At 41.7% G+C, this 16,519-nt stretch overlaps 2 protein-coding genes across 4 annotated transcripts in view; both read right to left on the bottom strand.

Annotated features, from left to right (window-relative positions):
• MCCC2 (methylcrotonyl-CoA carboxylase subunit 2) overlaps positions 1 to 7,747 on the bottom strand; it is a 30,828-nt gene extending 23,081 nt beyond the window's left edge. The window contains exons 1-3 of the mRNA XM_083465344.1: positions 7,437 to 7,747; positions 2,229 to 2,295; positions 1,549 to 1,633 (exon numbers count right to left, since the gene is read on the bottom strand). Coding sequence (XP_083321470.1) covers positions 1,549 to 1,633; positions 2,229 to 2,295; positions 7,437 to 7,577 — 293 coding nt within the window. The 5' untranslated portion in view covers positions 7,578 to 7,747. The remainder of the gene's footprint in view (positions 1 to 1,548; positions 1,634 to 2,228; positions 2,296 to 7,436) is intronic.
• A 2,137-nt stretch (positions 7,748 to 9,884) lies between these two features.
• The window catches only part of BDP1 (BDP1 general transcription factor IIIB subunit), a 47,672-nt gene continuing 41,037 nt past the window's right edge, over positions 9,885 to 16,519 (bottom strand). For all 3 annotated transcript variants that reach the window (XM_083465138.1, XM_083465139.1, XM_083465140.1), the window contains exons 39-42: positions 16,281 to 16,323; positions 14,587 to 14,881; positions 13,416 to 13,647; positions 9,885 to 12,133 (exon numbers count right to left, since the gene is read on the bottom strand). In XM_083465138.1, coding sequence (XP_083321264.1) covers positions 12,011 to 12,133; positions 13,416 to 13,647; positions 14,587 to 14,881; positions 16,281 to 16,323 — 693 coding nt within the window. In that variant the 3' untranslated portion in view covers positions 9,885 to 12,010. The remainder of the gene's footprint in view (positions 12,134 to 13,415; positions 13,648 to 14,586; positions 14,882 to 16,280; positions 16,324 to 16,519) is intronic.

Below are 16,519 nucleotides of genomic sequence, written 5' to 3'. Positions count from 1 at the left end.
CATATAAAAACTCATGCCAGAAATAAGTTAATTCTTTAAATTTTCACAGGGCTCCCTGAAAAACTAACCATATTTTGTCATTATAATTTTTAAAAAATTAAAATAAGTATATTGTTAATAGGCCTGGTGTTAATAGGTAGGGAGTTCCAAACAGTGGGTGCTGCCACACTAAGATAAATTTCTTACAACAGTAAAATGTGTATTATGTAGCACCTGTAACAGTGCCTGTTCTACAGACTGAAGCTGTCAAGTGGGTATATATGGGGCAAGGCCACAAGTAAAGCTCCATCCTGGACCCAGGCGGCTATGGGCCATGTAAATTAATTTAAGAACTCTGAACTGAGTCTAGTAGTGGATGAGAAGGCAGCACAAGGTTTTTGAGCACTGGAGTCATATACAGTGGTGCCTCGGGTTACATACGCTTCAGGTTACAGACTCCACTAACCCAGAAATAGTACCTCGGGTTAAGAACTTTGCTTCAGGATGAGAACAGAAATCGTGCTCTGGTGGCGCGGCAGCAGCAGGAGGCCCCATTAGCTAAAGTGGTGCTTCAGGTTAAGAACAGTTTCAGGTTAAGAACAGACCTCCGGAACGAATTAAGTACCGGTACTTAACCCGACGTACCACTGTACTGGCAATTGTCTGCCAGCATCAACATTCTAAGTTGCAGCATTTTGCACTAGCTGGAGCAGGCATAGGCAAACTCCGGCCCTCCAGATGTTTGGGACTACAATTCCCATCATCCCTAGCTAACAGGACCAGTGGTCAGGGATGATGGGAATTGTAGTCCCAAACATCTGGAGGGCTGGAATTTGCCTATGCCTGAGCTGGAGCCTCCAGACTGGGCTGAAGGGTAACTCCCTACAGAGCAGATTGCAGTAACTGAGTCTTGCAGTTACCAATGCATGAATCACTGTGGCTAGATCATCCCTGCTCAAGGACAGCCATAGTGAACATACCAACAATAGCTGGTAAAAGGCACTCCTAGCCACTGAGGCTACTTGAGCCTCCAGAGACAAAGATGATTCCAGGAGCAACCCTGAACTCCAAGTACCTGTTCTTTCAGAGGAAGTGCAACCCCATCCAGAACAAACAAACAGCTAATCTCCCAGACACAGGAGCCACCAATGCACAGTGCCTCCATTTCCCCAGAGCTCAGGCTCAGTTTACTTGCTTTTAAATGTTGATAAATTCATATAATATCATTGTGCTATCTACAGCAGGCACTGTAACCCTCCAACGGTGTGACTTTACCCCCAAAGGCACACTATTCCACTGTCTCCCAAGACCGACAGATGCTAACAAGAACAACAATCATGATAGTACTGACTTCACAGCTGGTTACCAAGCACAGACATAATTTATAGACCCTGCTTAATGATGGCTACCAAAACAACATAAGTACACAATATTTGTCTTTCCAAATGACTAAATTCTAATATAATCTGAAATGGTTTACCATGACGTTAAAATCTTGGAAACAAAGCAATCTGCTAACTTAAACATCCTGTACATTAAAATATTAATAATGAAGAAGGAAGTACCCACCCAGGATCTATGAGTCTGTCAATTCTTTCTCTAGGTAACAATTTTCCTCTTGATGTGTGAAGCTTCCGTGCCTTTTCTCCACCACCTGTCATGCAAGATCTTTTATTATTCCTTGTGCATGGAGCTGAACAAATAGCTCACACCCTTTAGCAATAATCAATACTATTTTAGAATCAAAGATATTAATAAAAGATGCATTATTTTCATAAACTTCTGTTACTTGTATTTGTAATATATTACACCGATGCTAAACAACTGTTAAATGATACTATTTCTGTCTTTTTCTATTAAGTCCTAAAGCAATGACATTTTATCATGGTAAAGGTAAAGGGACCCCTGACCATTAGGTACAGTTGTGGCCGACTCTGGGGTTGCAGCACTCATCTCGCTTTATTGACCGAGGGAGCCGGCACACAGTCATGTGGCCAGCATGACTAAGCTGCTTCTGGCGAACCAGAGCAGTGCATGGAAATGCCGTTTATCTTCCCGCCGGAGCAGTACCTATTTATCTACTTGCACTTTGACGTGCTTTCGAATTGCTAGGTTGGCAGAAGCAGGGACCGAGCAATGGAAGCTCACCCCGTTGCGGCGATTTGAACCGCCAACCTTCTGATACTGAAGGCCAAATACAACCAGTTTCCAATTATACAATGCTCTAATAGGAGAAAAACAGGACATACCAAACCTGATTTTTTCAGATTGCTGTTGGAGTTCTGTTACTAATGCCTTCATCCGTTCATAATTTTCCTGGTGGAGAATGTTTCAACAGGTTAACTAATGAAAATGTTTAACCAGAGACAATAAATCCCAGTGGCGTAGCGTGGGTTGTCAGCACCCGGGGCAAGGCAAGTAATTTGCGCCCCCTAACCCGTGGATTTGCGCCCCCTAACCCTAACCCCCAGATGTTGCGCCCGGTGCAGCCAGCCCCCCCTGCACCCCCCACGCTACGCCACTGATAAATCCCACCCCCTTTTCTTCACTATTGAACAATTATGTTTATAAACCACTTTTCTAAAACATGTTGTTAAAGCTGGTTAAAGGCTTATTAAATACATTTCAACTGATCCATTGTTTTAACTGCATTTTCTTCATACTTGTTTCTCTTTTGTGTATTTATCCCAGAGTTTCAGAAGTTCAAACACACCAAATACTACTGTCAATTACTGTGCATTAAAGCCATCTTCAAAGGCTCTCCTCCGGGTAGCAACTAAAAAGAAAGTCTTCTCAGAGGGGGATTCACCTGGTGCCAAACCATTTTTTCAGTTGTCAGAAAACTACATTTGTATTCTCCCAGGCTTTCTAATTTATTTTTTAAGGAACATATGCTGCTATTTGTTTTATTTTATCCATAAATATTATCTGCTTATTCTTTAACTGCCCTGATAGCTTTGCCAGAAGAACTGCTTGGTGGGGAGACCAAAATCAAGAGTCAGAACATTTCCACCTGCTTTTTTCCACCACCACGACCATGGTGCCTTAAAAAGCTTGCCTGGAAGAGTTGCTGGCTGCAGAAGATTGAATAAAATATACATGGGGCTTGAAGGAGGAAAGATAATCTTTACTTCCCCAAATCAGAGCTGGGGAAGTGAGAGAACATGCCAAATGAGTGATAGGAAAAAGACTGTCTCAAGTGAGAGGTGAGGCTACCAACAAAGGTGTGCAGGTTAAATATGGAGAAGATCCTGTTACCTTGTGGAACTGAGATCTAGTTGGCATTATATGCTGTTGTTATTCCCATGTTAGGTTTTATTCTCGCTCCCAACTAGGTTCACGCTCTTGAGTTAGGCAATTTTATTTGTAGAGTTGCATTGATTTTTATTATGTACTTGCTTACTGACACTACATGTTTTTTTTGTATTGTTCATATGTTTCATTTTATTTGCCCATTTGATAAACTATGAGATGCTTTGGCCACAATATTGCAGAGGTGGGATATGAATAGACAGAAGGTAATAATGATGGAAAGAAAGAAAGAAAGAAAGAAAGAAAGAAAGAAAGAAAGAAAGAAAGAGGGCCAGGCTGACAAATGCAGCAGGATGTCCCAGACCAGCATGAATGACACAAAAAAGTAAATGTGTTCGCCCACTTCTGTGTACCGAAAGAAACTCTCTGGATCGAAGTCAAGGATAACTAAGACAATGAAATCTGTTTTGATAATGTAAGTTTTGACTATTCTGCATTTTCCATGCAGCCAATTCAAGTTAACATGCCCTTTTGTACTAATAATAATGGCATTTCGTGGGCAACAAACAAAAGCTTGTAATGCCAGTTTAGTCACAAGAAGAGCAGTGGAGGGAGGGGTATAAAGTGTATAAGTGTATAAAATAAACCCTACATTCCGAACAATGACCATGGGTTAGTCTCTGCCTCAGTTATTCATACCTGTCAAGCCTTAAAAAGGAACTACTTATGCTTAAATTATATTTTACATTCCATCACTCTATTGATGTTAGAATGCTCTTACAGAATGATAAATAAAAATAGGATGAATAAGAAACTTTTTATACTACTTATTTCATCTGAAGCTACACAGCAGCAACGGTCTCCTTTTTCATAAGTTACTTCTAGTTTTATCCACTATAGTTTGGATTCAGAGATCTATTTTGGCCACAGTCAAGGACTTGTACATGCCTAGAGGGATTTCTGGTTCTTTCTCCCATTTGTAAAACAAAATGTCAATTTTCTGCTCAGTTTTTTGAAGTCTCCCAAGTTTCAAATATGGCTTACTATAGGGAATCAAAGGTTGCCGTTTGAGAATTGCCAATCCAAAGCTCCCTTAAGGAAGCCTCAGTCTCGCAAATTCCTTCCTCTCCTTGCATGTGCCAATTCCCTACTGTTACATCTGAATTGGCAAGCCATAGTATACTGTTATAACCAAAGAAGGAAATGACATGCTTGCTCTCCAAATGAGAACTGGAAGCCATGATCTGAAGGGCAAATGCAAACCAGTTTGTTCATGTGTAACAGAAAACTATGCCAAAAGTCAGCAATGGAATCAGGGTGCCTAAGCCCAAGCTTGATTCATGCAAGGGATAAGCCATGGTTTGGCATTATATACAAACTGGATCTTTGTATTTAATGAATCATGTACAATGGGATCTGAAAAGAACTATGAACTTCATGGAGCCACAACAAAATGTAATTGAATCCATTATTATTTTCTCTTTAGTTTGACAATGAAAACTAAATGTATAATTATTAACACACAGGGAAAACAAATGGTGCATTACAGGAATCTGCTGCCAGTTCTATCCCTGTGACCTCATCAATGAATTTAGATTCCTGAACTAACACATACGCTTTCTGTCTTACCGAACTACTTTTCCATCTATCCTGCCTTGAAAACTATCTTCCACCCTGCCTTGTTAAATCTTCAGAAATGAACAAACAATAAAGATCAAGAAGGGCAACTCATGATTGCCGCTGCACCATTTCTGAGTTTGCACAGTATCTTGCCATATTACATTTGCTCAGAGTATAAGCACCTCATGGAAGGAACCTCACATGCTGGTGAAACAAAGTGTACATATTATGACCTTCATAAATAATAGCTACACCTGTTCAACAGCTCTGGGCCATCTTGCTCCTTGAATGTTATACGCGATATACGCGTGAATAGTTGTTTATTAAGCATAACTGGATACGTCTGGCTTGCCTTGGCCATTCACTTGAAACTTCCTTTTAAATAATTTTAAAAGAAAATCCAAAACTAATCAAGACTCACAATGAGATCCTGCAGAGCACTAACAAGCAACTAATTTCACAGGAGCAAACGGAAGTCCCAAGAGGGCTTCCAGCAAGCCACACTGCCACAGCCACAAAACCTTCCATGCTCAACTAGGTGCCAGATCCACTAGCTGCTAAACCCTACTATGTCAGACTAGTTATTATTATTTATTTCATTTAAGAATTACTTCACATGTGGCATCCTAAGTGATTTATAATACAATAGAAATATAGAGAGAGCAACAGTTGAAACATTTGCATTTATAAAAGCAATGGGGGGGGGGGGGAATTGTATAGCAATTTAAAACAACGATGCCACATATATAAAATCCATTCAAATCCAACACAGATACCAGCTGGGATAAAAACCTGGCCTCCTGAAGGAAAAATGTCTTCAACATGCTCCGAAAGGCCAATAATTACCACCCTTGAAGGCAGTCCAGAAGCTGCGGTCAGTGCAAAATGTAGCCACAAGACTCTTACTTGGTTCAACACATCCAAGCCATATAATACCAATTTGGAAGACTTTTCATTGGCTGCCTATGGTGCTTGTTGGCATCCATCTGTCTTGAGAGACAATGGAGTGTGCCCTTGAGGGTGAAGTCAAAATGCTGCCTTAGCAGCACCAAAGTGACCTCCTTGGGCACAAATCTGGGCAGTGCATATGGAAGCCCTGGGCTGCCCAGATGACAAGACTGCTCTCTCGGCCTCACTGATGTGGTCCAAAGGAAAGTAGAGCAATATATTGGGCACTAGCTTGGCTGTAGGAGTTGCCAGAAGGAAGCGTACAAGGCACCATCCAACTGTCACAGGGACTGTACTCCAGTTTTGTGCAGAGCTTTAGCCTTTTCTTCTCCCAAACATATCCCACAAGTCAACAGAGGATTAGAATCAGAGTTTTCTTTCTCTCTCTCGCGTTGACAATACCCACCTGTCCCTTTCTTCCCTCTACAGCACATGCAAAAACCGGCATTTAACCCTTGGAACCACTATTGGTCTTGTCTGCTCAATCCACCAGAGCCCGTCTTCGCATGCAGGGAAAACCCTAACTCACCAAAGGTTTGAGACCCAACAGCTACCCCCACCTGGTTTAGCCGGTCAGCCAAAACTGTGAGTGTATGGGGTGTTAGGCGAGGGGTAGTACTTCTGGAGTAGTGTGTCCACCTTTGGTCGCCACCCTGCACTCAGCTCTCACCTGCGGCTCCTAGAAGCTGTCAGCATGCAAGGTGCTTATGTTAGTGTAAAAAGCGGTAACAGATTGGGACCCAAGTTCCTGAAGGGAGTGCTTCTCCCTTACATCAAACTATTTGATTTGACTGCTGGTGGGGTCAAGGGGATCAGAGCATGTGACACCCATTTTGTACTAGGAATGAAATTCTAGTTTCTCTGAAGCATCCTCTCGGGTTCGCAACATGACTGCTCTAGAACATCTTTCTTTCTAAAAATGGGAGGCGGAGAGATTATGCTGCTTAGTGCTGCTCTTTGGAGAAATAGATCAGCCACCTTGTTGATAGCTCGTACAGTGGTACCTAAGGTTACATACGCTTCAGGTTACAGATTCTGCTAACCCAGAAATAGTGCTTCAGGTTAAGAACTTTGCTTTAGGATGAGAACAGAAATTGTGCTCCGGCGGCGCGGCGGCAGCAGGAGGCCCCATTAGCTAAAGTGGTGCTTCAGGTGAAGAACAGTTTCAGGTTAAGTATGGACCTCCGGAACAAATTAAGTACTCAACCTGAGGTACCACTGTAGTTGTAAGGATGAGCTTCTGCTCCACTACACCGCTGCCTATCTCCCTGCCAAATTAGGCTAATGTGGCAAGAAGGCGTGGCAGCTGTTGCGCTGCCAGTGAGAGAAAATGCCAAGTGTGAAGCTATGGGACGAGACTTCCACGCTGATTCGGACTACACTCCGAATTGCTAGGCATGGTTCTCCGTATTGGGAAGAAGGCTTCTAGCCACTAGAAAGGCACACAAGCCCCGTCTTTCCCTCCCTTTTTAAACTAAGACCGCGTCAGGTACGAGCAAGCGAAGGTGCGCATCGAGGAAACCCACGCGAGCTCACCTGAGAGCCCTTCCGCGCGCGCGCGTGTAGACTACCTCAACCTCCTTTAAAATAAAAGGAAAAAAACAAAAGGAACGGGTCTCCTCCCCTCCTCGGCCTACCTGATAAACCGGGGAGGCGACGTCGGGCTGAGAGCCCACCGTGGCCACCTTGTCCCCATGGTAAGCGCGGCGGAGGGCGGCCGCGGCCGCGCGCGGGCAGCGAAAGAGCGTGCAGACGCGGCATTTCAGGCCCGGTAACATCGCGGCGGCCGGGGGAGGAAGGGCGGGCGGCGGAGGAACAACTTCCCGGGCCTGGGACCAACCTCACGGTCCCTCCCCCCGCGTCGCCCAATAGAGAGACGGAGCGAGGCCTAGGCGGCACGAGGCCTTCCCCTCGCCAGGCGCCGCCTGCTTCTTCCTGGTACCTCAGACCAATGGAAGAGGCAGGCGAAGGGAACAGGAGGGGATTGTGGAAACCGACAAGCCGGCCCTCTCTCGCCCTCGGTTCCAAATCCCTTCCCATCTTCCTGAGGAGTGTCTTTTTTCCGTCCCTTTAAAAGAAGGCTGCCTTCTTTTCGGGGCAACGTTCTTCTGACTTTTTAGCAGGCGTGCGAGTGGCAGAAGTTCACACCAGCTTGGTGGTGCTGCGTGGAGAAGTTTTGGCCCTTTAGTGTTTCCCAAACTTGGGTCTCCAGCTGTTTCTGCTATCATCCCTGACCACTGCTAGCTAGGGATGGTGGGAGTTGTAGCCCCAAAACAGCTGGAGACCCAAACAAAACATCCTACCCTATAGGAAAATTAATGGCCAGCCATACAGACTTTCAAATAAAAAGGAAGAAATGCAAACAGCAGTAGCCTATGAAACTGGATTGGTGCTTTCTGTTAAGCATGGAGAGAGAAATAGGTTTTGCATACAATTATGTACAGTAATAGGCACAACAGGTCTATAAATAGAATGAAGTGATCAATATATTTGACCCAAGTGAGCAAGACACTGCTTTGAGCAGGGCAAATTGATTTTTGACAAGTCCACAAATTTCCTTTTTAAATAAAATTAATATATGTCCATGAAGCTTAGCACAGCCCTAAAGCATACAGCATTTTGGATGCATTTAGAAGGCTGCCAGTTCCACCTTCCAAACAATGCTGGGCCATTCAAAAAGGTACATTTGGTAGATAAACTAGGCACAAATTTATTATCAACCTATGTACCGTATATATTGAGAATATTGTGAATATAGACCAGCCATAAATTGGCAGTTATAGAGCAGCAAATTGAAGGGGAAGAGATGGAGGCACAGAGAGCTTTACTTTCTTGGGTTCCATGATCACTGCAGATGGTGACAGCATTCACAAAATTAAGACACCTGCTTCTTGGGAGAAAAGCGATGACAAACCTAGACAGCATCTTAAAAAGCAGAGACATCACCTTGCCGACAAAGGTCCGGATAGTTAAAGCTATGGTTTTCCCAGTAGTGATGTATGGAAGTGAGACCTGGACCATAAAGAAGGCCGAAGAATTGATGCTTTTGAATTATGGTGCTGGAGGAGACTCTTGAGAGTCCCATGGACTGCAAGAAGATCAAACCTCTCCATTCTGAAGGAAATCAGCCCTGAGTGCTCACTGGAAGGACAGATCCTAAAGTTGAGACTCCAATACTTTGGCCACCTGATGAGAAGGGAAGATTCCCTGGAAAAGACCCTGATGTTGGAAAAGATGGAGGGCACAAGGAGAAGGGGACGACAAGGGACGAGATGGTTGGACAGTGTTCTTGAAGCTACCAGCATGAGTTTGACCAAACTGCGGGAGGCAGTGGAAGACAGGAGTGCCTGGCGTGCTCTGCTCCATGGGGTCACGAAGAGTCAGACACGACTAAACGACTAAACAACAGAGCAGTAGGTATAGAACACTGTCCACAATCTTCACAGAGCCTACTGTTGTTATTACACATGGCAAACAGAACTTGCTGTCGGTATTATCTTGTTGCTGCTGGCTGAGAGACACTTCATCTGCTCTTGACTAGTCTCAAAAACTCACTGTCTTAACAGGGATAACAATCTGTAGACACAGCTAGTTCTCTTAGACATACAATTTGTTAAAGCTAGATCACTTGCAATTTTGCAGAAAAACAAACTAGTTCTAAACAAAAACAATTAGGGCAAATCTTTTAATTATCTCACTATCTCTACAGACAGGCACTGATCTGATCCACACTTGCTCATATTCAGGGGTTCTAGTACCATTTAAAAAAGGTAAAGGTAAAGGAAAGCCTGACAGTTAAGTCCAGTCACGAACAACTCTGGGGTTGCGGTGCTCATCTCACTTTACTGGCCGAGGTACAGCTTCCGGGCCAATGTTTGTCTGCAGACAGTTTTCTCGGGTCATGTGGCCAGCATGACTAAGCCTCTTCTGGCGAAACCAGAGCAGTGCATGGAAATGCCGTTTACCTTCCCACCAGGGCGCTACCTATTTATCTACTTGCACTTTGATGTGCTTTCTAATTGCTAGGTTGGCAGTACCATTTACTGCACCCTAAATCACCAGCCTTTAAAGAAAGACTTAACAAGTTCAGTGGTACAAAATTATTTATTCACATAATTTACATATATAACACAAGCGCTACTAGCGCTTTCTTTGAAATAGAAAGCTTCCACAGGAACATTACACACAGTTGAGGAAAAAAAAGTGTGTCACACTTTCCAGGACAGCAACCCCTTATCATATTTTTATGCAAATGAAATGCTCTGTTTCTGAACCCAGCATATTTAGTTCCCTTCTGTCATTAAATATATACAATACTCATGAAAGAAATATGCATGTTTTAAAGACGTTTAAAAGGGATAACCAAGAAAACATGGTTTACAGTGAAAGCTAATAGGATCGATTGTTCTTTCCATTTAGCAAGGAAAGATAAGGCACCTTCTAGCTGAGCTTTTTATGTGATTTCTAAAAAAACAATTAGTTTTGCTTTGTAATTTAAAACAATTCCAGCAAATTACATAAAAACGTATTTCATTATTTCAGCAGCCTCTTGAGTGTACATAATTTGAGAGTACATTATATCTCCTCCATGTGATTAACATGAAGTAACAGCATACTGGAACGGATCCCACTTTCTCTGAGTCTGTTGATCTAAATTTACATTTGGTAAATTATTCACATTTATTTGGCGCTCTTTTTTTTTGTTCTATTTAGGGCTTCAGATATGACAGAATTGAAACAAAATTCAAATGCTCAAACCAGCAGGCAAATATAGACTTGTTAGCTTGAAAATTAAAATATTGGGCAGCGTGCAGTCGTGCGAATGGACTTTTACTTGTGCAATTGAGTTTCCCTTCTTTACTTTTCGACTTCACCTGGCCAAATCTGCTCCAGAGGATAGTCCAACCCACTCGAGCAGATTTGGATAGCATTTGGACAGTGTTTGTTCTGGTTTGTTCTGGCAGAGAACTGACACACTTAGTGGACATCCACTGATTTGCTACTGATAACTATATGATACGCTTTTAGAAAAAGTGAGGAGTCTGTAATGCTTCTGTTATCCAATTTAATAACATCGGTAATTTTGTTTTGGGATGATATATGGTCACAAACAGATGATTTGGGAAAGAGAAGCAGCTGCAAAATTGTATGCTTAGTTGGACAATTGCAAGTGAGAACAACTACTTCCAAGTATTTGCAAATATTAATATTTATGCGGAAATGTAGAATAAAGTTATATTCAATTGCTAATCGTAGTAAAGGAGATGAGCAATATTTGGTATCCAAATCACTAGGTTCAAGAAAAATGCAGAGAAAACAGGACACCTTTCTCAGAATGAGCACAACTGATTTAGACAGGTTTCCCCCAAAATGTCACATGGAAGTTGTGCCTTGCAGCAAAATCATCCCCAACCAAGGCTATAAACAGGGAAGGACAGAAGTCTAAAGTCTAAACAGGTAACGAAAGTGGGGGAGGGAACCAGTAATAATCATGATATATTATCCTTTTATATATTGGGGCTGATTTTATTCTTGAACATCCAATTTCTCCTTGTCAGTGGGTGTTTGATGGGTCGTTTTATGCTTTTCATTGTTTTTAGCTTTTTCATTTAAAATTTAGTGCTTAGAAGTAGAGTAATATTAAATTCCTCTTTTATCTCCAGGACAGACAGAACTAACTTGGCATAGTTAAAATTTCTATACATTCAACTTAAATAAATATTTTTTCACGTTTATCTCTGTACATTGAAAAGAAATTAAACATTACATTTTTGAACAAATTCACATAGGCATTTGTTATAAAATAATAACATTAATAAGATGACTAAAATCAGAACTTGGCTTATTTTATGATCCACATCCCATAAACATTTACTTCACAAAAAGAAGTAAAGATAATTTACAGCCCCCACAAACATGAGCATTATATTTAGATGGTGTCTGCTCATTCTTCATGGCATTTCTCAAGTGTAGCCATGCATCTAGAAACTACTTGTACCAAAATAAAACACAGATCTGGTGCTGTTCTTGCGAGTATCTTGGAACTTAAGAGAGTTGTGTTTTCTTCAGTGTTTCCAAATGATAGATTATTCATAGTAAAAGGAAAATAATTCTGCATTAAATGTAAGGGCCAACTGAAAACTTGTGACTAGTCAATTACATTACTGCTACAGTGCATTCTTGGATGCCAGGCATTTGATAAGCTCCTCAGTTATTCTGAATCATCCACCTCCATAAAAATATCCCCAAAGAAATATTCTGAGATCCTGGTTGGCTCTTCTTCTTTTTCCTGCTCCTTAGTAATGCCTTCCTTTTCAGATAACTCAGATAAAATCTACAAGAAAAACAAACAGATAAAAGCAACAGATAGGAAATATGTAAATGTTAAATGTATGCCTAATAAACCAACATCTGCTAGGAGTGCATGATTTTGCTCACTTGTTTCAGAATATAATTTTCTATACAAATCACACTGCAGTAGCTATTCTAAAATATTTTTTAAATGGACTGAATCCAAAAGTGGCTCTTGCTTGAGAGTCTGTCCATGAACAGAAGTGCTTTTGATCCAATGGTGAATTCTACTTGGAAAGGAGGCAGGGAAGAGGTGGGTTGTTTTTTTCCAATTTCACATGTCCTCTGCAGCACCATGCAACACCTCTCACACTGTTGTGGGAGTGTCTCCAAACTCTTCAGAGCAGATTTGTGGAATTGGGGGCGGTGGAGGGGGGGTCAACCAACAAAAATTGTTGGCTCCCTTTAGTGGTCTCTTAGAACACTCTTTCCGTGACAGGAGCTCTGTTCAGGGAAGCTTTAGATTCAACCCAATAAAGAAGAGATTCCCTTATTGACTAAAGCGGTATAGCCAGTAGTCTTTACAGCAGGGGTAGAGAAATGTTGCTCAACTACAACTCCCATCATTCATAACAATTGGCTATGCTGGCTAGGGCTGATGGGAGTTGGGAGTCCAACAAGGGCCACAGGTTCCCTGTCTCTGCTCTATAACTTCACTGATTTGAAGTAATTCAAACCTTGCTTTATCACGATGTAGAGCCACAAAGCATAACCGGACTGCACACAGTGACATGGTCTTTAAAAAATACCTTCTGGAGAAAAACATTTATTTCACTCTCTGCATAGGTTTTTGACACAGCTACAGGGCAATGAAGTTTTGTTTCTGGCTTATTTGTTTACTTTTCCATGGACACCATGTTTGTTTGTTTTATAAAATTTATACACTGCTTGATTGTAAAAAAAAAAACAAAAACATTTAAAGCGGTTTGGAGCCTACCGTATATGTTTATGGAAGAACTAAGTAACTAAAAGACCAAGGAGGTTGTGGAGAACTAATTACTGTTAATTTTTTATAAATAAGTTAAACAAAAATTTGCTAGAGATTTAAAGACAGGCAGTGCCTGTCTTTAAAAGGCCATGCAGGTCTACATTCCATCAGTCACAAAGTGAAACAATTCATACAAAATATGGCCTAACTACTAAATCACCTTTCTGTGTGCAACACAATGAGGAATGCACTAATAAATGAAGAACAAGACATTATCTTACGAGCTGCGGAGTTCAACACACTTTAATAGATGATGTGTAGATATAATCATGCATACCTGAACAGTAGAGGAGCTTCCATTCTCACAGTTGGAGGTTGATGGAAACGAACTATTTTCTTGAGTATCTTCCTTGTTGTTTGAGGACAACTTTGGAAATTCAACAGTGCTTTCAGAGACCAATATATGAGGTTCCTGGAGAGGCTGTTTACTCCCTTTACTAGTTACTTCATCATCACTATTATTATTTTTGCAAATTAAAGGTAAAAATCCCAGAGATCTTTTATATGACCTATTCAATACAAAAATAATACAAATGTCAAGATAAATTGTCCGACATATGGTGATAATAATGATAGTTTTTTAAAAAAACACAACTCTCTCATAGGAATCACAGAATTGCAGAGTTGGAAGGGACCCCAAGGGTTATTCTAGCTCAATGCCTAGCAATGCAAGAATCCTGCTAACAGTCACCCATGGGTGGGCTTGAGCCATCAACCTTCTGGTTAACAGCCAGATGCACTGACCCATTGTGCCACAGGGTAACTAAGACTTCTTAAGATTGCTGTACAGTGGTACCTCAGGTTAAGGACTAAATTCGTTCCGGAGGTCTGTTCTTAACCTGAAACTGTTCTTAAGCTGAAGCACCACTTTAGCTAATGGGGCCTCCTGCTGCTGCCCGCCGCCGGAGCACAATTTCTCTTCTCATCCTGAAGCAAAGTTCTTAACCCGAGGTACTATTTCTGGATTGGCAGAGTCTGTAACCTGAAGCGTATGTAACCCGAGGTATATGGTACAGAATCGGGAGCTAGTCAACTCCTTTGGTGGTATTACTACTTGATATTGTGTTCATGTGAGGTTATTCTACCGCTTGCGTTGGGTTTACATAGTACTTTAGTCTCCTCTGCACCTTGTTAGCAGTAAAGCAGGTTTATTGCAGACCTTAGTGCATTGGTAAAGGACCCCTGGATGGTTTAGTCCAGTCAAATTCAACTATGGTGTGCGGTGCTCATCTCTGCTTTCAGGCCAAAGGAGCTGGCGTTGATCTGCACACAGCTTTTCCTGGTCATGTGGCCAGCATGCCTAAACTGCATCTGGTGCCATGGGACACCGTGGCAGAAGCCAGAGCGCACGGAAACACCGTTTAGTGATGAGCACATGTAGCTGTTTCAACACTACTACAAAGTGGGGGAGCAGCATAGCATACTAAAAACAGCTACTAAATAAGTACCTGGATAATTGTACTTTTGGAATGACTCCTGTGCCTCCAGCTTGCTCTGATTGTACAGATTTACAGGTTTCAACCGAGTTTTTCTGTTTTTCACTTGTTTCTGATTTTCTTGCATGGAGTGTCCTTGACACTTGGTCACCAGTAGCAGCTGCTTCATCAAGGAGCCCAGCCCCTAAATTCAGAGAAGATTGAGGGTTCTCTCTTTCCATTACTTTTACCTCCGTAGATTTAGGTACTGGTCTAGAGGTGGAGGTGGTTTTCTTCTTTGAAACGTTCGATTTTCCTGACTTTTTCCCTTTTTTTTAAAAAAAAGACGACAGCAAATACAAATAAATAAGCAAAAAAATATAGAATCTGCTACTTGTATCTGCTACAGGGAAATTCCATTTTACTCTATACAAAACAACAAATTTGTCTCATTTCCCCACAAATAAGATATTCCCACAGAAATAGACATTCAGTAACATCAACACCAAGAGACAACAAGTTCTGTGAATCCAAAAGTGGCTATAGATGCATTTCTCAAACAGCATCTGCCCAACCACACAGCACACGAGGAACTACTTTTGAAACTAGAGGGTGAGTTTCAAAATCAGGAATCAGGTGGGTACTGACAGTTGAGTGCTTCTGCTACTGAAGACCTACATCTTCATCCAAGCTCACCAGCTGCTAGCATCTCTGGCTACTGCAATTGTAATCAATGTTTTATTGTTGTTTTACTGATGTGAATCTTTTGTTGTTATATGGTATATTTTTATTTTACTTATTGTCATGTAAACCACCACGGTATTTCTTTGAAATGAAAGATGATATGTAAGTAATTTAAAGAAAGATGTTTCTGATCTGGACGGAGGAATACCTCAAGGCCTGCCTCTCCCAATATGAACCAAGTCAGACCCAGCAAGCACCTGAAGTCCTTCTTTGAGTGCCTCCTCCATGAGAGATCTGGGAGGCCTATTCTGTGGTGGCTCCCCATTTGTGGAATGCTCTCCCCAGGGAGGCTCGTCTGGTGCCTTTTTATGCGCCAGGCAAAAACATTCCTCTTCTCCTAAGCCTTTGGCTAATTAAACTTATCTAAGGCCTTTTAAAGGGACTTGGGTGACGCTGTGGGTTAAACCACAGAGCCTAGGACTTGCCGATCAGAAGGTCAGTGGTTCCAACCCCCTCGACGGGGTGAGCTCCCGTTGCTCAGTCCCTGCTCCTGCCAACCTAGCAGGTCAAAAGCATGTCAAAGTGCAAGTAGATAAATAGGTACCGCTCCGGCGGGAAGGTAAACGGTGTTTCTGTGCGCTGCTCTGGTTTGCCAGAAGCGGCTTAGTCATGCTGGCCACATGACCCGGAAGCTGTACACCGGCTCCCTCAACCAATAAAGCGAGATGAGTGCCACAACCCCAGAGTCGGCCATGACTGGACCTAATGGTCAGGGGTCCCTTTACCTTTAAGGCCTTTTAAACTGTGTGAGGTATTGTTTTTGTTTGTTATTATGTTATGTATATTATAAACTGCCCTGTGATATTCGGATGAAATTTAATTAACTAATTCGGTATAGAAATTTAATTAATTGATTAATAATGTCTGCTGTTAAAATAAAAATTCAATAATGCATTTGGGATGCTGACGTACATCAATAGCTAACTACAGAAAATCACATGTACTGTGCCTTTTTATGTGAAAACAATATAAATTTCACCTACCAGCAGCTTTCCTTGGTATACAACTTGATTTAACAGAGGCACCCTGCATGAAAGGAAATATGAACATCAGTATAAGTTCCTTTTCAGAAATATGATTCAAAAGAACAATACAATTGCTTCTATTATTTAGACTGTGAAAGAACAGGAAGGGGATTAAACTTTTTAATGATACATCAACTTCATTTCCTGAAGTAAGGCTAGATTAGCATTATTTGTCCCCCAATATATTTCAGTACAAG

Source organism: Podarcis liolepis (genome assembly GCF_965112155.1).
Source record: "Podarcis liolepis genome assembly, chromosome: 11".
NCBI lineage: Eukaryota > Metazoa > Chordata > Lepidosauria > Squamata > Lacertidae > Podarcis > Podarcis liolepis.
This window is presented reverse-complemented; position numbering and strand designations above follow the sequence as displayed.